The sequence below is a fragment of the Dasypus novemcinctus genome, chromosome 8 (assembly GCF_030445035.2).
Source record: "Dasypus novemcinctus isolate mDasNov1 chromosome 8, mDasNov1.1.hap2, whole genome shotgun sequence".
Taxonomy (NCBI): domain Eukaryota; kingdom Metazoa; phylum Chordata; class Mammalia; order Cingulata; family Dasypodidae; genus Dasypus; species Dasypus novemcinctus.
The window spans coordinates 120,017,397-120,041,277 of record NC_080680.1 but is presented as its reverse complement, the minus strand read 5'-3'; the positions used below and the strand labels follow the sequence as shown (position 1 = coordinate 120,041,277).

Genomic DNA, 23,881 nt, shown 5'->3' with positions numbered 1-23,881 from the left:
TATCTCCCATTTTTCTCAAAAAATAATTTGAGGTGGAAGATCCTGCCATCCTTTGGGTAAACTGCTGTGGCTTACCATGAAGAAATCAGTTTCCTGATGCTGCATAATTCAAGGGATTGAAGGTTTTGATGTCTGTCATTGTCCTACTGCCATTTAGCAGGAGGGTGAGGGCTGCTCACCCCCATACAGTGGTACCTTCTGGGAGCCATTCATTCCCTTTTCCCAGCCAGACCACATGAGCAGACTCCACACTGCAACGTCTCCCTTTGTACTCAGCTGCACTGAATTACAGGCTCTGCTCATCCACCACGGCAATGTGATTGCTCTTGATTGCTTCTCATAAATTCTGTTGAGAAGTGTGCAGGCCTGGGGATCATTGACTTCTATCTTATTTCCTTTCTGCAGGAAATCTCTAAGATAAATTCCATCTCCTTGTAAGAGAAGGCATTCCATGGGCTTAGAGATTCACTGTGGAAGAAAGTGTTGCTCTGGGACACTTTATCCCTGGCCCCATTCCCTGTGCATTTGATCATTTTGGCACCATTGTTTCCTCAAGTGAGTCAACCCAACATTTGGTTTCCTTACCATCTGCTGCACTAATGACCCCACTGGCTCTTTGAGCAGAACCACTGCCACCTCGGTCTATGCAGATAACTAGTAACGTGGGTCACATCATTAAGTGCACGCAATTCCACACTGCCTCCTGACTGTCATGCACAGTGAGGTATTAGTGAACACACACTGTGTATGTTTTTTTACCTATTTCAAAAATCACCAAACACCACGTCAGTAGCTAAATGGCTTCTTTTTTAGCGAGAGCTTTTAGGAATAAGAGGTTGACACTCACTTTAGATACTTCACTCCGTCGGGGGTGGCTGGCACATTGTATCTTCTCATATACTCGTGCATTTCTGGGAAGCTTTGCCTCACATAATCTTCAGCACTGCTTTCGCGGACAGTTCCAAAGCGGAAGCCTTGGGAGGGATGATGGAGCTATGAGGGAGGAAAAGAAATGACTTTTAGCTAAACAATTCCTATGACTATTTTCCAAAATTTTCCTTTTCTATCACGATTCCATCTAGTAATATTTTATAAATTTTCAAACACACAGGCATAAATATGCACATAGGAGTGGACAGACATAGGTACGAGTGCTCTCATGTCCAGCTTCAGATCACTAATTGTTTTATCTTCAGAAGCAAACAGCTGGGAGCAACAAACAAAAAGTGCAAGCAAGCTTAAGCTTTACAATGATAACCTATCAGAATTCTATAGAAATTGTACAAATTGGCATGTGGAATTAGTCTCATTTTTCAGTGTTTATCATACTAAGTATACAAGTAGGAATATAAATTCAAGGTTGTATTCCTCCTTGGTTTATGAAGTCCAGGTTGAAACCCTGCATCTTGAGATTACAATATACATGACCCAAAACAGCCTATGCACCTCTTTATGCTTATCTATCTTTATGCTATATAACATTTAAAATTTGTTGAATTTATTCTTGGTCTTATTATAAAATGCTTTATTTCCTTTAAGTAGGCATATTATAAAATGCTGTGTCATGCTTTACATTTGCTCACATAGAATGGTATGGAAGACAATTAAGGGCAACTAGGGAGGGGGAGCTGGAGAAGACCCAGTAATATCATAGGGTCTTCACAATACAAGACCTTACAGTGAAGAGATATAGTACATTGGAATCTCTGCAGAGACTCTCTGTTACTAGGATAATAAAGATACATCACATGAAACATGATTAGTCAGTGAGAGTTGTAGAGCTGAGTTAATGTGAACTGTAAAATTGGTCTAGTTCAAATATAAGAATGAACTGTGATTGGGCCATATTATCAAGATAGTCAAATATCCTGCAGTCAGCAGTATTTTAGTAGAGATTAAACTTCTCTGCAACTGCTACAGCAAAGTCTTTGCATTTTTTTGTTTTGCTGTGTTAACATTTTAACATCATGGGTTCTCCCCTGAAGCCTGGGGACAGGATGCCACGGGTGGGTTTCATGGTGCTTAGGAATCTCTTGAAATCACAGAGCAAACTTCTATGCAAATATGTGTGTATAATTTTCTTCTATGAAGAAAGTAGAAAAGAGTTTTGTTTTTTAACAATTAGGCTTATAAGTTGTTTATTACCAAAAAAGGCTATGAACTCATTGAATAGGATAACAAATGCCCTATTTGAAGGCAAATGTAGCTTCGGCATAGACTAAAGGTCTAAACAACTATGGCAATAGTTAAATAAATTATGGCACATTCTTACAGAAGATATAATGTATAAATTGTGTTTTCGAAGCATATTAATTAAAATGGAGCAAATGCGCATAAGACAAATGGAAATAATCTTTTATATGGTATGATTCAAATGACCTATGTTTGTATTTATTTTATATGCTGTGATCCCATAAACATCATCTACGTTTACATACACACACACAAACACATACCATGGAAGAAAATATATCAAGATATTAACAATAGTTTTCCCATTGATGATGAAATTACAGTTGTATTTTTTTTTACTGGATGCTCTACAGAAATAACTGCAGAGAAAAAAATTTAGTTTAAAATCAGCAAAATAAACCACCCATCCATTTAGTCAACATTTATTGAAAGATTACTTGGATGGCCTGTAATAGTTATTGGGACTATTAAATAAATACCTATAATGACTGTTATCAAGGAACCCACAATCTCATTGCTCACATTTCTTTGGATATCTTACTGTTGAGCAGGTAGTATGGCATACATTTGTGTTCAATGTAATTGGTCCACACACTAAGTAAGTTCCAAAGTTTCATGCCATTAAACCTTAATGAGGCATCATCAACACTTATTATGTACCAAACATGGTGCTTAATGCTTTATATGCATTATCTTTTTTAATCTTCATGAAGATTCATTTTTTAAGGATGACTAAACCAGAGCCCAGAGAATTGAGGTAACTGGCCTAAATTCACACAGCTGGAAGGAGTAGCGACTGGACTAGAACTCAAGTCTGTCTGATTTCATGGCCCACATTGTTAGGTACCACATCATCCTGCTTCCTGGCTCACATCAGCAACTGGAGTGAAGATGTTTGTGAGAAGGAACTAACCAAGGAACTAACCCGTGTTTCAAATATTATTTTTAAGCTTCCAACCCCTGGCAAGTCTCATGATAGCAGATTATAGACCTTTAGCTGGAGCAAGGCAACTTTATCAGCCTTCTGTCTGTCCCACACCTATTCATTTTTAAAGACCTACAGGATTTTCTAGGTGAAGTCTCTAGCCTTATTCACATCTACCTTCCTACCCAGAACAACAGCAAAAGCCATTAACGTCTTAATTATGCGTGCTGATACAGCACCTTGCACATACATGATACGGAGTCTAGGCATTTATTTAGTAATCTTTCTCAGTCTTCTCAAGCTTTATCTCCTTTGATCCTCCCAAGAAACCTATGAAGTAAGCATTTCTATTATCTGTCTTTCAGAGGTGAAGAAACTGAAAGTTTGTCATTTGCTGGAGAAGTGAACAATGTTGGACCTGGGGTTTAAACACAGAGTCTGATCCAAGATACTGAGCTTTGACCATTGTAGGGCACTGCCCCTGACACGAGGCCTTACTGTCTCCTCCAGTCCAGTCTTTACAGCATTTGCTCTTGAGGTGCCAGGCAGTGAGCTAAGGGCTTTAGACATTTTCATTCCTCAGATAATCCTGAAAATAGATATTATTTTCTAATTTTACAGATAAAGACACTGAGGCTCAGAGTGTCAAAATAACAATGAAATTCTTACAGACAGCAATGATCAAGATTCAGCTCTTGCTATTTTCCCTAATGTGCAGATTGACTTTCGTTCATTTGTGTATAACGGTTACCTCTCATGACACTTGGCACCTAGCAGGTGCTGCATACATGTTTGTCAAGTTAATTAATTTTGCCCCTAATCTACCTTCCCATTATCCCTTTAACTTCTATTTGCCTTTCTCAGGACAGTCTTCATTTTCCCAAGGAAATGTTAAGGGTTGAATTGTGTTCCCCAAAAAGCTATGTTGAAGTCCTAACTCTATATCTCAGAAGGTGACCTTATTTGGACATAGGTTTGCTGCAGCTGGAATTAAGAGGAGGTCACGCTGGAGTAGGGTGGGCCCTTAATCTGATATAGCTGGGGTCCTTATAAGAAGAGAAGAAGAGACAGGACACAAGAGAGAAAGCGACCATAAAAAGGTGGCGGCAGAGGCTGGAATTATGCTGCCACAAGCCACAGAATACCTGGGGCCACCAGAAACCACAAGAGAGGCAGGGAACAGATCCTTCCCTGGAGTCGTCAGAGGCAGTACGGCCCTGCCAACACCTTGATTTTGGAATTCTAGCCTCCAGAACTGGGAGAAAATAAATTTCCATCATGGCACTTTGTTACAGCAATCCTAGGAAACAAATTCAGGAAGTTTTCCCTAACTTGCTGCCTAGGCCAGATCCTCCTTCCTAATCCCTTATAGCATGTGTCTTTCTTTTGTAGAACTCATCACAGTTGTCGCTTTAAGTTTAATTGTGTGATGGTTTGATGAAAGTCTAGACCTTTAGCTTCTTCCCCTGGACTGAAAGTTTCATACAAACTTGAATCACATCTGTTTTAATTCACTATTGTATTCTCGGCACCTTTCATCACATATCTGCTCAATAAAATTTTTGATGATTGTTTCAGAGGTAACTACTCTCTGAACCAAGAAGGAGACAAGAGCTTGGTCATCCCAATTAGCACCAAAGAGCTGACTAACTTAGTTAGGGGGAAAGTGTTAATCATGGAGTTTACAACTCAAGCTTTGCAAATGAATCCTCCCTTGAAAATAAAAGGCTGCTGTAGGATTATTAATTAAAATAAGTTTGTCTTATATCTGAAAAGAATATCTTACAGAAGTTTATCTCCTCATGTTATGCTGCAATAGTACTTATATGGCTTATGAATTGTTTCTAGGCCTTTCTAGGCTCCCTTTTCTCTGTAGAGCATGAAAATGCCTCGCTCTTTTCCAAGGCAATGGAAAGGGGTGAGGAATCAGCAGATCCACATTTGGAATTCCAGTGGAGACTTGGTCCTTCGTGCTTTTTCCTTTCCATGGCTTTCTGCTGCCTGTTGCCCATGGACTCCCATGTCTGCCTCATGGAACTCTAATGCCTGTAAAGGAAACGGTTTGGAAGTATTGAAAATAGGAAGTTCCTTTAAGTATGAACATAAATAACCAGACTCCAGGAGAGGAAGCATTTGTTGGTCTGATGAAATTGCAACTCGAGCTTGTAAATGCATACACACTGCCACCTCTAGGTTCCCACTTTCTTTGCCTCCTCTCAATCCAGAGTAATCTTCTTAGAACCCAAATTTGATCATGTCACTTACTAATGCCCATCAATGGCCTCTCTTACCCTTGGGATAAAGTCCAAACTCACATGGTCTCTAAGGTTCAGCATAGTCTTGTCTCTACCCTTTTCTCTCCAGCTTCATTCTCCTCCAGCCCTCCAAGCTTTAGCCAGTTTAGTTCTTCCCACATACCATACCTATTTTTTTTTCTTTTTAGGAAGGTACTGGGGGTTGAACAGGAAGTAGGCACTCAACCACTGAGCTATACCCGCTCCTCTTATCATACCTTTTTCCTGTTGTTCCGCATGGTCTTTGCTCTGTCGAGGATGCTCCTTCTCACCCCTACTCTCCTCTGGTTAGCTAACTGTGAAGTGTCATTTCCCAGAGAGGCCTTCATTGACCCGTAGACTAGATCAGGCCACTTGGAACACCCTCCCACTGTACCCGGCTATTTCACCTAGCACTGGTAACACCTGTATTATTTGTAAGGTAAGGTCTGCCCTACCCATGTGATTCTAAGTTTCCATGAGGACAGGACCCACATTCCTCACTCGTGTGTGCATAAGTCCTCAACAAATGTTAGCTGCTATTATTATTATTATGATTATCATTATTATACAACAGTGCTTGGCATACAATAGATTCTCCATAAATGTCTGTGGAATGAATGAATCACTATTATCATCATGAAGTTTTTCTAGGTGAGATTTGATCCTAATGTCACACCTTGTGTTGTCTTCCTTTCCCCTTAAATATTAATTCTATGCTTTGATTGGTACCTTACTTCTTTCAAAACAAATATTCTGTTTTATTCCTGTGCATGGCATTCTAATGGAAAAACAACAATAGGCTACTCAGCAGTCATAGAATAATAGAATTAGAAAAGGAATCTCAGAAGTGATTGATGCAGCCTGATGGACCAATGGAGCCCATCCTGTGTGTTCATGTGGTGTGTAATTCAAACAGCGAGGGATGTCAGAGAGCCTAACTCAAGGAGGGAGGATGAAAGTAGACAGAGAACGAAAGCATTTAAGCTGCACTATAACCACCACCAGGAAGTTCCAGAGAGAAAAGCCTTTCTTTAAAATTTCAGCTAAGTATTTTTACCAGTTCTTCTGATTCTGTTTATATTTGTGTTAACCTCTTGAAGCCTTGGGAAATATCTTAGGTCAAACTCTCTATTTGTAGGTGAATTGTCCAGGATTAATGAACCTACCCAGAGAATATACATGGAGAGCAATCAGGTATTTTCTAGAAAGCAGAGAAGTGACTCAAAACAAAATGGATGGGATCTCTTTTCACAAGACTTTCATGCTGCTTTACTGGAATTGTAGTTGGTGTTGGGGTTTAAGATATATTTAGGGGATTTGAATCTCTGGACTGACAATATGATAGCCACGCCCTGAACCTCAACAGACTTCAACTCCTACACTCTGATTTATTGGACTTACCCCACTCAGCTAACATGGAGTTGAAGAATGTCAACCACCACACCACGGAGCCTAGAGTGCCTACAACTGAAAGCAGGAGGAGTGCATCCAGTATCCATGTGGAATCTAAGCCCCCTCTTGACATAGATGTGCAATGGACACAACCAATCCAATGTCCACCAAGAAAATGTGGCATTGGTGTGGGAAGGGTGGCCATGGTGGCTGCTGGGTGTGGGGAATGGGGGAAGGAGATGAGATGTGGAGGCGTTTTCGGGACTTGGAGTTGTCCTGGGTGGTGCTTCACGGACAATTACGGGACATTGTAGATCCCCCCAGGGCCCACTGGATGGAACGTGGGAGAGTGTGGGCTATGATGTGGACCATTAACTATGAGGTGCAGCGATGCTCAGAGTTGTACTTACCAGGTGCAATGGATGTGTCATGATGATGGGAGAGAGTGTTGCTGTGGGGGGAGTGGGGGTGGGGGCGGTGGGGTTGAATGGGACCTCATATTTTTTGAATGTAATATTTTTTAAAAAGTGAATTAAAAAAAAAAAGAAATAATCAAGTTGTTATGTCCCAGGGAGATGTGATGCTTTAGATTAAGAAATAGTTGCAATGCCGGGTATATTCATCTAATGCCTAAATTTGCACCTATCTGCGATATATATTTAAATCATAATTAGAATGAAGCCTCTGGGCCTGTTATAAAGTCTTATAAAGTGCTGATCAAGACGGTGGAGTGAGAGGCTGCAGGGCTCTCTCCCTTCTGCATAGCTTTGAACAATCAACAAAACTGGTAGAAACATCTGTCTCAAAGTTCCAGACAATAGTTAAGGGATTGCAGTAGCAGGGAGAGTGCTGAATCAAGAAAGAGGCTACTTAAAAGTGGGAGGATCTCCTGGCACCCCAGCTGGCTTCCCCCGCTACCTCTCATTGGTCTGGTGTGGGGCCAGCCCGTACTCCCAGTGTGGATGCCTGATCCCAGAGAGAGCAGAGAAACCCTCGTGCACATACTGGGAGCCTGGATGTCTGGCCCAATCTGTCTGGGGTGTGAGGGACTGAACCAGGACACTCACTGCAGAATTTGCCTTATGTGTAGAGGGTGGCTCCCAGAGCGATCCTGCAGAGCACTGTGATAGAGCAGCTGCCTGGGGCAAGGGATTGTTTAAGTTTTAGTGATACATTAAATAATATTTACTTCTCTGTGCTACCACTCCAAAATCATTTGGGTAGTTACAGTTGTATATGGCAGTGTTGTAACCATATAGTTGATAACTGCAAACTAGGACACTTTAAAAAGGGTGAGACAGTCTTACTTTGCCACAGCTTGCTATGACAAATACCACAAAATAGTTTGGTTTAAACAACAGAAATTTATTGTCTTATGGTTTTGAAGGGTAGGGGTCTGATATCAAGCTATTGGCAGGGCTGTGATTTATCCCATAATCTATAGCATTCTGGTGCTGCCTTGCTATAATGCTTGGAGTTCCTTGGCTTTCCTCTCTTCCTCCATCACATGGCAATTCATCTCCCTGATCTAGTGGTTTTTGTTTTTTTTTTTTGTCTTGTTCATTTTTTTGTTTTTAAAATTTTCAAAAGACACTTAAATTATATAAATGTTACATAAAAATATAGGGGATTCCCACATGCTCTACTCCCTATCCCTTCCACACTTTCCAACATCTTTCATTATTCATTAGTGTGGTACATTTGTTACAATTGATGGACATGTATTAGAGCATTGCCACTAAGTGTAGATTATAGTTTACATTATAGTTTAATCTCTCTTCCACACAATTTTGTAAATGGCCTATATCTAGCATTGCAACATCATTCAGGACAATTCCAGTGTCCTGAAAATGCTCCCATATTACACCTATGTTTTCCCCTCTCACTCTCCTCAGAACCTCCGGTGGTCACTGCCTCCACATCAATGATAAAAGTTCTTCTATTGCTAGAATAAGAGTAAGTCTCCAGTAGAATAACAGTAAGTCTACTCTAGCCTATTGTTCATTCCCCAATCCTGAGGATTCTGGGATGGTGATGCCTATTCTGCCTCTAATTGAAAGGGCCCTAGATCCTATGGAGCAAATAGATGGGACTATCTTGCAGTTGTAAACTCTCTCTGTTCCTTGGGATGGTCATTGTCCATCATCTCTTTGTTAGTTGTCCTGGGTGTGTCCAGTGAACTGAAGAGTAGATGTTGCAACTATGTTGAGATTCAGGGCCCAACTGGCACATGGAAAGCCAAAAGATTTAAGTCTCTTGTACATAAACCTATCAACTCTAGTACTAACTATAGTTTCAAATAGAAGGGGCAGAAAAGCCATGTGTAGGGAAACCTAACATATGACAGAGCCCAACTCTGTCACACAGGGGAGAATAAATTCCAAAGTAGGGCCCACAGACAAGGGACCAAAATCCTGAGCTGTCAGCCTTGCCTCTAGTGTCTGGATGTCTCCAGAGCCCTTAGGAGCCCTGCTATTTGAGGCAATATTTACTGTGGCTGTCAGTGAGATCCTGCTGAGATGTGCATAAGCATAACATCTGGAATGACCTCCCAACTCACTTTGAAGTCTCTTAGCCATACACACTCTTTTGTCTTTACCCTTTCCTCCTTTTGGTCAAGGTCTTTTTCCAGTTTCATTGCTAGTGGGTGCTTGGTAGTAATCTCTCAGTGCCAGGGAGGCTCATCCCTGGGAATCATGTCCCATGTGGGGAGGGGGGAGGTAGAACATTTATATGCTGAGTTTGGCTTAGAGAGAAGCCACATTTGAGCAACAAGGAGGTTCTCAGGAGATAGGTTACCTATAATAGTAGGCTAACTTTCAATTTCAAAAGAAAAGGTTCATAAATACAGTCATTATAATATCAAGGGTCTATCAATGGTTCATCCTCCTTCACTAGTCACTGTCCTTGTACTTGGTGGATTCTTGCTGTCCCATTAGAGATCATGGCAGAACTCCCCAGGGTGGGAATTCAATATTCTTTCAGTTAGTGTGTGGAAATCCACCCTCTGTGACCTTGCCCTATGATCACTTGAACTCATTCATATGCCTTATATATATATATGAACTCATTCATATACCTTATATATATAGGTATGCCCCAGGTAAAGCTCCTCCCATTTATCCCCCCCATCACTGACATCCCACACCACTGATGCTCCCCTGCCACAGTTGTAACCCTTCTGTGAGCCAAAACTTCTTCAAAACTGAAGCCAACAAAATAACTGAATAAAATTAATTAGAAAATGAAATAATAATGATAGTTTAAAAAATAACAAATAAAATACAAAAAATTTTAAAAAATTGTAATAATAAAAATAATTAAAAAACTAAAAATTTTTTGGCATTATGTCTTTCATCACTGTAAGATCTGTTGTCTTGTATGTACAGTGACATTTTCTTCCATTTATTCCCCCAGTATCTCATTTTTCTCATTTTATTTTCAAAGGAGCTTTCAATTACAGAAAAGTGACATACCAAATACAGGGGATTCTCATGTACCCAATGTCCTCTCTCTTTTCCCCTTTCCCCTATTAATATTTTACATGTGGATGGTACATTTGTTATAATTGATGTACAAATATTGAAGCATTGCTACTAACCATGGTCAATGATTTACATTATGGTTTACATTTTGGATCATACACTTTTACAAATTTTGACAAAATTTAAAATGGCCTGTATCCATCATTGCAAGGTCATGTAGAACAATTCCAATGCCCCCAAAATGCCCCATGTTCCACATATTCTATTCTTCCCTCCTCCTCCCCTCAGGACCACAGCAACTACCAGCTTCACTCCCTGAAGAACAAGATTCATAGGTATTTGAAACTACATTAAGAGCTTGACATGCTGGCTGGCCCTCCCCTATTAGGCACTGCCTATGCTCTCTAGAGATTCCTGCCCCTCTATTTGAGGACATAGCCGGATTCCCCAGGATGGAGTCCAACACTTTCCTCTTCATTGTGTGGGTCTCTACTCACTGATACAACACACTATGACAGGGTGAACACTCACATACTCCCTAGAAGCCTGCCCCAGGTGTGCCCTGTCCCACATGCCCCCCATATTCATCACCCTCAACCAGTAACTCTCTCATGCTGTATTTGCTGGAAGTACATTCCCAACATTATAGTTTCAACCACAGACCCCCAAATCCCCAGAGTTAATCTGCTTCCTCCCCTGACCCCATCCTCAGTTCCATGGACAGAGCAACACCCCTCCCCAACCCCCCTCATAGACCAGCACTGCCCAACCCAAGAGCATCACTGCACCACTGTCATGGCCATCCACTCACAACTATACCTTTCCACCTTATCATAGATTTTGCTCATATAGCATTGGCTCACAACCCTCTACTTCCTTTCTGTCTCCTGTAAACCAATCTTCCACACTCTAGCTCTGTGAGTCTGCTCAATTAGCTTAATTTGTATCAGTGAGATCATGTAATATTTGTTCTTCAGTTCCTGGCTTGCTTCACTCAACATAATGTCTTCAAGGTTCATCTATATTATCCCACGTGTTAATACTGCATTCCTTCTTCCAGCTGAGTAATAGTCCATTGTATGTATATACCAGAGTTTGCTTATCCATTCATCTGTTGATGGACATTTGTATGGTTTCCAATTCTTGGCAATAGTGAATAATGCCTCTATGAACATTGGCGTGTAAATTTCTGTCCCTGTCCCTGCTTTCAATTCTTCTGAATATATATCCAGTAGTGGGACTGTTGGGTCATATAGCAGTTTTATAGTTAGCTTCCAGAGGAACACCAGACTGTCCTCCATAATGGTTGCACCATTCTGCATTCCCATTAGCAGTGCATAAGAGGTCCCATTCCTCCATATCCTCTCCAACACTTGTAGTCCTCTGTTTTTTTAAAAGATGCCAGTCTAATGGGTGTAAGATGATATCTCATTACAGTTTTGATTTGAATTTCCCTAAAAGCTAGCGATGTTGAGCATCTTTTCATATGCTCTTTAGTTATTTGTATTTCTTCTTTGGAGAAGTGTCTATTCAAATCACTTGCCCATTTTAAAATGGGTTGTTTGTCTTTATTTTTGAGGTATAGGATTTCTTTATATATACTGGATATTAGGCCCCAATTGGATATAAGGTTACCAAATATTTTCTCCCATTGAGTAGGCTGCCTTTTCACTTTCTTGACAAACACCTTTGAGGTGCAAAAGTTTTTAATTCTGAGGAGTTCCCATTTATCTATTTTTTTTTTCCCATTGCTCATGCTTTGGGTGTAAAGTTCATGAAACCATTTCCTAATAGAAGGCCTTGTAGATGCTGCCCCTACATCATCTTCCAATATCTTTGTGGTCTTGGCTATTGTATTTAGGTCTTTGGGGAAGTGGACTTGGCCCAATGGATAGGGCATCCGCCTACCTCATGGGAGGTCCATGGCTCAAACCCTGGGCCTCCTTGACCCGTGTGGAGTTGGCCCACACACAGTGCTGATGTGCACAAGGAGTGCCGTGCCATGCAGGGGTATCCCCTGCGTAGGGGAGCCCCACGCACAAGGAGTGCACCCCGTAAGGATTGCTGCCCAGCACGAAAGAAAGTTCAGCCTGCCCAGTAGTGGTGGCCGCACACACGGAGAGCTGACGCAGCAAGATGAAGCAACAAGAATAGACACAGTTTCCCGGTGCTGCTGAAAACAATACAACAATGAAAGTGGACACGGAAGAACATGCAGCGAATAGACACAGAGAGCAGACAACTGGGGTGGGGGGGAGGGAAGGAAAGAGAAATAAATAAAAAATAAATCTTAAAAAAAAATTTAGATCTTTGATCCACCTTGAGTTAGTTTTTGTGTAAGGTGTGAGATGGTGTTCCTCTCTCAATCATTTGGATATGGATATCCAGTTCTCCAAGCACCATTTGTTGAAGAGGCCATTCTCTCACAGTTGAGTGGGCATGATGGCCTTGTTGAATATCAGTTGACTGTATTTGCAAGTATTTATATCAGAACTCTTAGTTTGGTTCCATTGGTCATTATATCTATCCTTGTGCCAATACCATGCAGTTTTTTTTTAAAAGATTTATTTATTTATTTAATTCCCCCCCCTCCCCTGGTTGTCTGTTCTTGGTGTCTATTTGCTGAGTCTTGTTTCTTTGTCCGCTTCTGTTGTCGTCAGCGGCATGGGAAGTGTGGGCGGCGCCATTCCTGGGCAGGCTGCACTTTCTTTCACGCTGGGCGGCTCTCCTCACGGGCGCACTCCTTGCGCGTGGGGCTCCCCCATGCGGGGGACACCCTTGCGTGGCACGGCACTCCTTGCGCGCATCAGCACTGTGCATGGCCAGCTCCACACGGGTCAAGGAGGCCCGGGGTTTGAACCGCGGGCCTCCCATGTGGTAGATGGACGCCCTAACCACTGGGCCAAAGTCCGTTTCCCACCATGCAGTTTTGACCACTGTAGTTTTGTAGTATGTTTTGAAGTCAGGTAGTGTGATTTTTCTGATTTTCTTTTTCAATATGTCTTTGGCTATTTGGGGCCTCTTGCCTTTTCAAATATATTTCATAATTATCTCTTCCAATTCAGTAAAAAATGCTGTGGTAATTTTTATTGGAATTGTGTTAAATCTGTACATGAGTTTGGGTAGAATAGACATCTTAATGGTGTTTAGTCTTCCTATCCATGAACTGGGAATATTCTCCCATTTATTTAGAGCTTTGATTTTCTTTAACAGTGTTGTATAGTTTTCTGCATACAAGTCTTTTTACACCTTTAGTTAAATTTATTTCTAGGTGTTTGATTCTTTTAGTTGTTATTGTAAATGGAATTTTTTCTTTTTTCTTTTTTTTGTCTTTATTTATTTTTTTAATATTACATTAAAAAAATATGAGGTCCCCATAAAATATTTTTTAATATTACATTAAAATATTTTTTAATATTACATTAAAAAAATATGAGGTCTCATAAAATATGAGACCCCCACCCCCCTCACCCCACTCCTCCCCCCTTAACAACAATCTCTTCCATCATCATGAGATGTTCATTGCATTTGGTGAATACATCTCTGAGCACTGCTGCACCTCATGGTCAATGGTCCACATTGTAGCCCACACTCTCCCACATTCCACCCAGTGGGCCATGGGAGGACATACAATGTCCAGCAACTGTCCCTGCAGCACCACCCAGGACAACTCCAAGTCCCCAAAATGCCCCCACATCTCATCTCTGCCTCCCATTCCCTACCCCCAGCAGCCACCAAGGCCACTTTCTCTACACCAAAGCCACATTTTCTTCGATTACTAATCACAATAGTTCATGACTAGAATATCAGTAAGTTCACTCTAATCCATACTCTATTCCTAATGGAATTTTTTCTTGATTTCCTTCTCAGATTACTCATTATTAGCGTACAGAAATGCTACTGATTTTTTCACATTGATCTTATAACTTGCCACTTTACTGAACTCATTTATAAGCTCTAAAAGCTTTGTTGTAGATTTCTTATGACTTTTGAGGTATAGGATCATGTCATTTGCAAATAGTGAAATTTTACTTCTTCCTTTCCAGTTTGGATGCCTTTTATATCTTTTTCTTGTCCAAGTGCTCGAGCAAGTACTTCGAACACAATGTTAAATAAAAGTGGCAACAATGGATATCCTTGTCTTGTTCCAGATCTTAGAGGGAAAGCTTTTAGGATTTCATTGTTGAATATGATGTTTGCTGTGGGTTTTTCATACATGCCCTTTATCATGTTGAGGAAGTCTCCTTCTATTCCTATCTTTTGAAGTGTTTTTATCAGGAAAGGGTCCTGTATTTTGTCAAATGCTTTCTCTGCATCTATAGAGATTATCATGTGATTTTTTTCTTTCAATCTGTTTATGGGTGTATTACATTGATTTTCTTATGTTGAGGCATCCTTGCACACGAGGGATGAAAACCACTTGCTTATAGTGTATAATTTGTTTGATGTGTTGTTGAATATGATTAGCAAGTATTTTGTTGAGGATTTTAGCATCTAGGTTCATTAGAGGGATTGGTCTATTGATTTTCTTTCTCATGGCATCTTTGTTTGGCCTTGGTATTAGAGTGATGTTGATAGCATAGAATGAGTTAGGTAACATTTCCTCCACTTTTATATTTTGGGAGAGTTTAAGCAGGATTGGTGTTAGTTCTTTCTGGAATGTTTGCAGAATTCACCTATAAAGACATCTGGTCCTGGCCCCTTCTTAGTTGGGAGGTTTTTGATGACTAATTTAATCTTTTACTTGTGAGTGGTCTGTTGAGTTCATCAATTTCTTCTTTCGTCAATGTAGGCTGCTTGTGTGTTTCTAGGAATTTGTCCATTTCCTCTAAACTATCCATCTTGTTGGCATACAAGTTTTCAAAGTATTCTTTTATGATACTCTTTATTTCTCTGGGGTCAGTGGTGATACCCCTTCCTCATTTCTTATTTTATGTATTTGCTCCCTGGTCTCCTTTTGTGAGCTCATACTGCATCCACATTTCCTCTCCTTTATAAGGGTTCCAGTCATATGAATTAAGGCCCACCCTGATTCAATTTTGCCTCATCTAAATAGGATATTTAAAGATCCTATTCCCAACTGAATCTTCACTTTAACCAATAATACCTTCAAAGGTCCTATTTAGGAAAGTGTGCAGACCCCTGGAGTCAGGGATTAGGACTCGAAAATATCTTTTCTGGGAGATGTGATTCAATCTCCACCAGGGAATACTATTGATAATTAGACAGGGACAATAGGCACACACTGAGACTGTACACAGCAAACTGGGATGTATGTTCACCTTAGATATTATTCATGCTCTGAACTTGGAGAATTCAGAAAACAAGACTGGAAATAATGTTTTGGTGTAAATTACTGAGTAACTCTTATGCAATTCTTTTTTCCATGTTATTCCTATTTTCTTGGACAAAAGCCACTTTCTCAATTAAATTTAAACACTTCACTGCTTCTCTGTCCATTTTCATTCTGAAAGCTCCCCACATTAGGTAGCTGATCACAAGGTAACAATGTTTTTCTTTATCATGGTTGATATGACCTTTAGCCAAGTCCTTCTGACAACTTGAGTCATTGCATCAAGCCCCTTGTATAACCTAAGGCTCAGCAGCCTATGGCCCATGGGCCAAATCTAGTCTGTCACTTGTTTTGTAAATAAAGTTTTATTGGAACACAACCGCTCCATTCATTTATGTATTATCTATGGCTGTTTTGCACTATAGCAACAGAGTTGAGTAGTTGCAACAGGGAAAGTTATGACCCTCAATGCCTCAATTATTTACTATCCAGCACTTTACCTAAAATGCTACTGATCCCTGTTATGGAGAGTATTGATCTAACTAGCTCTTCAACTCTTAAATTCCCAATTTTCCTCTCCCTTCTAAAATCTCAGAGGTCTTTTAGGTAGAGCAACCTTTGCAGGTAAATGAACACAGGTAGGTTCGCTAAGCTTCCCAACACAGCTTAGTTTCAGGTTTAGTGTGATAAGCCTCATTTCTAGCCACATGGGTTATCATCAACCCTCCTGAAGGTCCTGACTACTACAACCCTTTGGACTAGTAATTGGAAGACTCCAATCATGAAATTTCACATGGAAACAGTAGTATAAGGCTTTGACTAATTTTAAATCCTGTCCCAGGGAGGGGCCATGGGGCAGCCACTGTAGGCCTGAGGATATGAGAAGAGGCCAGGGCCAGGCTAACATTTTTAACTGAGCTATTTTCTCATCTCATCCTTTTCTTTGCCAGTTCCCTCCACTCTTCACCCATTTGACCCGGGCATTGTATATCTGCCATGTCATTGAAGCTGGGGTTACTTACTATTTGTTATTTTTTCTGTTCTCCTAATAATGGTAATACCTGACTGTTATTGGGTGCCTCCTTCACTCCAGGTACTTTGCCAAAATCTTAAATTCAACACCTCGTTTAATCCTCAGAGCCTCTCAAGGTACCACCAACGTCCATGTTTTTTTGTTTTTTTTTTTAAAGATTTATTTATTTATTTATTTCTCTTCCCTCCCCACCACCCTGGTTGTCTGTTCTCTGTGTCTATTTGCTGCATCTTCTTTGTCTGCTTCTGTTGTTGTCAGAGGCATGGGAATCTGTGTTTCTTTTTGTTGCGTCATCTTGTTGTGCCAGCTCTCCGTGTGTGCGGCGCCATTCCTGGGCAGGCTGCACTTTCTTTCATGCTGGGTGGCTCTCCTTACGGGGTGCACTCCTTGTGCGTGGGGCTCCCCTATGCAGGGACACCCCTGTGTGGCACGGCACTACTTGCGTGCATCAGCACTGCGCATGGGCCAGCTCCACACCAGTCAAGGAGGCCCGGGGTAGGTTGACGCCTTAACCTCTGGGCCAAGTCTGCCGCCAACATCCATGTTTTAAAAATGGAGAATGTGATGTTTAGAGCAGTTAAGCCACAGTCCAAGGCCTGACCACCAGACGGCAGGTCAAGGAACTGAAGTCAGAGACCTGAGAACTTGTACTATTAATCACTAGCTTATGCTGCCTTCAGGATCTGTTCTCCTTCCTGGAGAATCCCCAGATAAGGCAGGCATCCCTCAGCGATCAATTTCATCCAAACAATTAGTGCCAGCTTATGGAAATGCGGCAAACACCCCGCATCCTTTGTGCTTTCAAAAAAGGTGTTTCTCACAGTTGTAGCAAGAGCAGCAACAACGGCAGTGTTTGAACTGTGCTGTTTACAAAGCCCACTCAGGTGCAGCATTCTATTCGCAAGGCCCCAGCAGTCTGATGGCTTCTGTGTTCTTTTCAGAAAAGGGAAATAAATGAGCTCGATGCATCAGCTAAGCTCCCTAAAAAAAGCATGTTCACCAAAAGATTGAGCTGAATGCATAGCATTTGACCTGGGGTTATGGGAGAAGTGAGCCTTGCTCCTTTTCCTCCTTGCCATCAACCCCCCTTATAGGGGACCCAAATATTGAGGTCCAGTAGCCCTCGTCCCCTTGCCAACCCACCACCTCTTCATGCACATCTCTGATGCCCCCATTGCCCATCTTACTGTCCTTTTTCACCTTACTTGGGTTACAAGTGTGAATAGGGAATGAACAGAAGGGGATGGAGTGGGGGAGACTGTCAAACGATGGAGTCCAGGCTAGAGGAAAGATGAGCGGATGGAGGAAGCCCATTCATTTTTTCTTACAGATGATAATGCTGGTAGTTTCCATGTATTAAGCATGTTCCGTGTGCCAAGCATTGTGCTAAAAACCTTAACGTGATCATATCATTTAAAGCTTAAAGCAACCCTGTGAGTTATTTATTATCATCTCCATCTTTCCAACGAGAAGCCGAGGCTCGAATTTGAATAACTCGTGTTCAAGATCACTCAGTCAATAGGCCTAGAACAAGGATTCTGAGCTTGATTAGACTGCAGAGTCTTTGTACTTGATCATCACCCTTGTCCTTGCTCATGATCTACAATAAGGAGATTCAGACACACAGTGAAAACGATGAGGAAGACCTGCTCCAGGTTGCACAAATAATGCAAAGGTAAGCTTGTAAAGCCCTGACTCAGGCTGCCCAAATATAATCCACTGCCTCCCCAAATGGATATGGTTGCCAAAAATAATTAATCCTTAGTGCCTTTTACAAACATTCTCTGTTCACTAACACTTCCCCATCTATTTCTGAAACCAGAAATTTCCACTCTCTAATTCCTTCTCTAAGGGATAATTTCCTGAATTAAATTTTCCCAGCAATATCAATGAAACGGCATTGCAAGACTCTTTGAATGGGCCTCTGGAGATGGTTGGTGTCTTTTTGTCTTGTTTATAGCAATAGAAGAGCACTGCCTATTGTGATGGTCTCTATGTATCTGGCCTTTTAATACTATAGAGACCAAACGAAAGCTTTATAGGTTTCTACAAAGGAATCATTGCTATTCCGCGACAAATGTTCTTTTTCTTTCCTGCTCTTCCCTTTCTTTCACGCAAGCCATTTTGTTTTTTCTCCTCTGACCCTGGTCTCAATGTCTTCTTATTCTATTCCCTGAGAGCAACCTATCTTATTCAGTTCACTGAGTCCATCTCAGTTTTCTTATTTGAAATCCCGTTCAAATTCTATTTTGTTGCGTGATCTTGTGGAACCAAGTCCATTTCCCCCTCACATGTCAGGCTGATTATGTCACTACTGGCATTGCCAATGCTACTGTTATTTCCCAAACAAGGAAACATGGAATAATGATAGTCATGATGGCGATGATGGCGATGATGAAGATGTAGCTCACCTTGGGCCAGACGCTGTTGAAATGCTTTGGATGTTATCTTTTAAAATCCTTACAGCAGTCCTATGGGACTGCTGTTATTTTCATGCCATTTAATGGATGAGAATCCTGAGGCAAGGAGTGGCTAATTAGCATGCCCAAGTTTATGGAGTCAGTAAATGGCAGTACTGGGCAAGCACTGTGATTCCAGTGTTTACACTCTTGACCTCGAGTGTAGACAGTACAAAAGTTCTTTTTTTTTCTGCTTTACCAGCTATTCCCCTAACTGCCATGAGACTCAGTTTCCTTATCCACACCAGCCCCTTGTGAGAGCTTAATGAATCCCTAGCAATTTGTTTATACCAGTGGCTCTCATTTGCTGTGCTCCATACCCTGCCCTCCACATTCATCATCTCACATCAGCCTTGCCACAGCTCCACGAGGTGGATTGTTATTAACTCCAGTTCATGGATGGGGGGACGAGGCTCAGAGATAAGAAGTAACTCTCCCTGGGCTTGTCAGCCCATGCCCTGGTGGCCCGTTGTCCATACACACGTATGAGCTGCCGCTAGAACCCAGCGACCACGTAAGGTAGGGTCTCACAGGGGATTTTCAGAGGCAGTTATGAACATTGTGCAATTATTCTAGAGCCAGAATCCCTCTTTAGGTGTGATTCCACTTTAAGTGGCAGAATTGGGATTTGTACTAGGTCAGAGCTGGGGCCAGAAATGATGCCGTAGGGCCTCTTATGGAAAGAAAGGGTTCCTGTAAGCTGATGGCATCAGAGTTACCCTGGCTTTTGGTTTGTATAATTGACTTGCTATCCAGCCAAACTTCAAGGTGAAAAATGACCCGTGGACTGTGCAACTCAAACTTCTCCCTTGAGTCATTGCCCATCACCAGCAGCGTAATGTGCCCTGCAGACCGAGCTGGCAGTAAGGTCCTTGCCGAACCTAGAGTCAGCAATTCCAGGCTGATTAAATGCTAATGAATGAAAAAGGCTATAAATTTACCTCCTGTCTAGTGATGCAAGCTTTTTGGCACAAATCTCCCCAGATTCTCACGGCAAAAGGACTTGTTTTCATGCCAATTTTTACTTAATTATAAAATTCAGAGTAATTAGATATTAAAGCATGTCCAGCTGGGCGTTCATTCAAGGCAGGTAGGGGACAGAAGTACCAGTGGGAGGTATAGTGAAAAGGTCAGTGATTACTCAGCATGGACCCCAGAAAGCCAGCCTCTTAGAAGGCTTCTAAGACAAAATATCAGCCAAACAGAAAGACAAACTACTGGATAACAGCCAGAGGAGAAATCCTTCTCTCTTACCTTATTTTTCACTTAATTTGGTCTTTGGAGGTGGCATCCAATAGCATTGTTTGCCATAGTTAAGTAGCCTATCTATCTATGTTTCTTTTAAAAATAAATAAAAAATATATTTTAAAAAAATTCTACGTATGTTCTGGAATGTTCAAGTCATCAGTGATTCAGCCACTATGAGGATACCCTCAAAGATTCATGTGTCTATTCTGAAAAGCTATATCCAGGTGAGGGGACATGCCTCCTACTTCCCACATCCCCAGGGATGCCTGCCAGTGGCATTCCTCACAGTCTTTCTACTTGAGACCATCTCCTAGTTTATGCCTAAGCTGATGTTTGCTTATCTTTCTTTCCTGTTCAGCACATCTGCTCCTGTTAAATGAATCACAAGTGCAGCACAACTAAAGTGGAATTTTGCTTTGTGAGCCAAGTATCAGAAGGCAGCAGTCAGCTGAGCTCAAGAGGCATTTTCTTTCTCCTCCCTTTGCAAATTTGAGGAAATTTTCATGCAGCAATCAAAAGGCATGTGATGATTCATAAAGTTTGCAGTTGAGAAAAATGAGGATCAGCAACTTGGCCAAGATTAGGCAGTTAAGGGGAGCTACGTCAGGTACACACATTTAATATTTTGAACTTGTGTGCTGCCTCTGGAATTTAACCTGAATGTAGGTTCTGATTCCATTATCTTTAGTAACCCTCACAGCAAATAAAATAAGGGTATGAAATTAAGAGTTTGTAATCCATTTGCAGAAATTGGCTGGGTGCAAACTGAAGAGCAGACTGGGTCCGTGAACTGTCTCTCTAGTGACTAGCTTACACCAGTAGATGGTTAATAAGTGTTTGATGAATAAATGCATACATAATGTAGAGAAAGAAAAAACAAAAGTTGACTCAGATCCTAAAAGTCCATGATGTTATTCAACTTACAGTGAGTTTTAAAACCATGCATTTCATAGTGGAAACAATTAAAAACAACAGCTGGGGGAGTGCTGGGTTCCTAGCCAGGGGGGCTCTGTCTCAGTCCATAGGGGAGCAGCGGCAGTCCCCCGGGTGCAATGGCAAGGACCAGGAAGGAATGAGAGTCCAACAGTGAGCCCCTGATACTAATGACTATGCTTGTGAGCCTGTGCACCTGAAATAAGAACAAGGCCTAGAGCAGCAGTGTGCCTAAGAGTTCCCTCCTGAGAGCCTCTGTGTTGCTCAAATGTGGCCAGTCTTGAAGCCAAACTCAGCATGTAAATGCACTGCCTTTCCCCCAGCGTGGAACATGACTCCCGGGGATGAGCCTCCCTGGTGCCGAGGGATCACTACCAAGTACCAGCTGATGACGTAACTAGAAAATGACCTTGAATAAAAGGTTTAACTCAGACCAGCAGAATATCCCTGTCTACATATAATAACAGGAGTTAAAAATGCTTTTTGACCTAAATCAAGGGGGAAATGGAAAGAACAAAGGAGTTTATATGGCTATAAGTCTCTAAAAAAGAGCCAGGAGATTATCAGAGGGGTTGCCCTTATGCACACCTGAGCAGAGTCTCAGAGACAGATAAAGTAGATACAACCCCAGGTATTGGTTTTTCTGAGGGCTACAGAGACCCACAGGTTTTATGGTCATGGCAGATGGAGTTCACTGCCATGTCAGTTGGCCCTTCTTTGGAGTTGGTGTTTCTGAATGATAGAGCTGGACTCAGATGTGATCTCTTTTCACAAGCCTTTCCTGTTACTTTACCAGAACTGTAGTTGGTGCTGGGGTTTAAGTTATATCTAGGGGATCTGAATCTCTGGACTCACCATATGATAGCCAGGCCCTTAGCCTCAACAGACTTCAGCTCCTGCACTCTAATTTATTGGACTTACCCCACTCAGCTAACATGGAGTTGAAGAATGTCAACCACCACACCATGGAGCCAAGAGTGCCTACAACTGAAAGCAGGAGGATTACATCCAGCATCCATGTGGAATCTAAGCTCCCTCTTGACATAGATGTGGAATGGACACAACCAATCCAAGGTCCACAGGATGGAGGAATAGAGTAAGTATTAGAGTGGACTTACTGATATTCTATTCATGAACTATTGTGGTTAGTAATCAAAGAAAATGTGGCATTGGTGTGGAAAAAGTGGCCATGGTGGCTGCTGAGTGTGGGGAATGGGAGGAAGAGATGAGATGTGGAGGCGTTTTGGGACTTGGAGTTGTCCTGGGTGGTGCTGCAGGGACAATTACCGGACATTGTAGATCCTCCCATGGTCCACTGGATGGAACGTTGGAAAGTGTGGGCTATGATGTGGACCATTGACCATGAGGTACAGCGATGCTCAAAGATGTATTCACCAAATGCAATGGATGTGTCATGATGATGGGGGAGAGTGTTGCTGTGGGGGGAGTGGTGGGGTGGGGGTGTGGGGGGTGCATGGGGACCTCATATTTTTTTTAATGTAAAATATTTTTTAAAAAATGAATAAAAAAAAGAAAGTGGTTGAAAGGGAAAGTCTAAGGACATGTATACTGCATACATAAGACCTTTTTTTACAAAATTTAAACACAGATAAACTAGAGAGACAGAAAAAAATAAAACCATGCATTTTAAAACAAGTTAAATGTATCCCATTGGTTTTAATTTTGCAAGTGAAGGCTATTAATGTGGTTGTCATCATCTCTTAAATCAGTATATTTAAAAAAAAATGAGAATTTTAAACTATAGTACAGATTTAAAAAATTTGCTTATGTGTTAAGCCCTGAATCAACTCTTCTTTCCTCTTTTTGGTTCATATTCTGACTGATAATTAGCAGACAAACTGGCTCATTTGCAAATGGGCCATTTCTGCCTAGAATAATAAAGTGGTAGACCTAAAGTCATGTTAGAATCAGTCAGTTCAAATCTTAAATTTATGGATGAAGAAACCAGAGTTGACTAAGGGTAAATGATTTACCCAAGGTCAAAGACTTAAATTTATGGCAATGTTGGGACCAGAGTCTTGTTTCCTGGACCCTTGAAATTACATGAGTTATGCAATGTATTTATATTTTCACATAAATAAAAATAGAGTGTGCATTCATAGACAGTTAAGGGATAAAAAAATGAAACAGAAACAACCCTGATTATTTTGAACAATGTTTAAACTGCTGAAAGGCAAGTTATGGAAAAACTTAACTAGTTTCACTTTATGAAAATTTTTCCATAACATTTATTTTACTAACTTTACAAGCAAGACATGAATCTATTCTTACTGTGGAAACTCAAACAGAAGTTTTATATGAGCCATTAAAGTATCTCTTTCCTGATTCTCCTGCCTCCCCAGCAATTTGTCATTGTTGATACTTTTGTGGTTATCATGAGGATTCTTGAGCTCAGGTCCCTCCCTGTGTTCTCTGCTATGGTTAATTTCACGTATCAGCATGGCTGGGTTATGAGGGGACCCCGCTCTTGCTGTGGAGGTATTTTTTGGATAGGCTTAGTCTCTACAATCAGTGACATTAAGTGAAAACGATGACCCTGGGTAATGTGCGGGGCCTACCTAATCAGCTGAAACTTGCGAAGAACTAAATACAAAGAACTGAGGGTTCCAGAAAGAAGGAATTC

At 41.3% G+C, this 23,881-nt stretch overlaps 1 protein-coding gene across 1 annotated transcript in view; it reads right to left on the bottom strand.

Annotated features, from left to right (window-relative positions):
• GRIN3A (glutamate ionotropic receptor NMDA type subunit 3A) overlaps nucleotides 1-23,881 on the bottom strand; it is a 187,177-nt gene that overhangs the window by 66,660 nt on the left and 96,636 nt on the right. Inside the window, exon 4 of the mRNA XM_004471276.4 lies at nucleotides 848-993. Coding sequence (XP_004471333.1) covers nucleotides 848-993 — 146 coding nt within the window. The remainder of the gene's footprint in view (nucleotides 1-847; nucleotides 994-23,881) is intronic.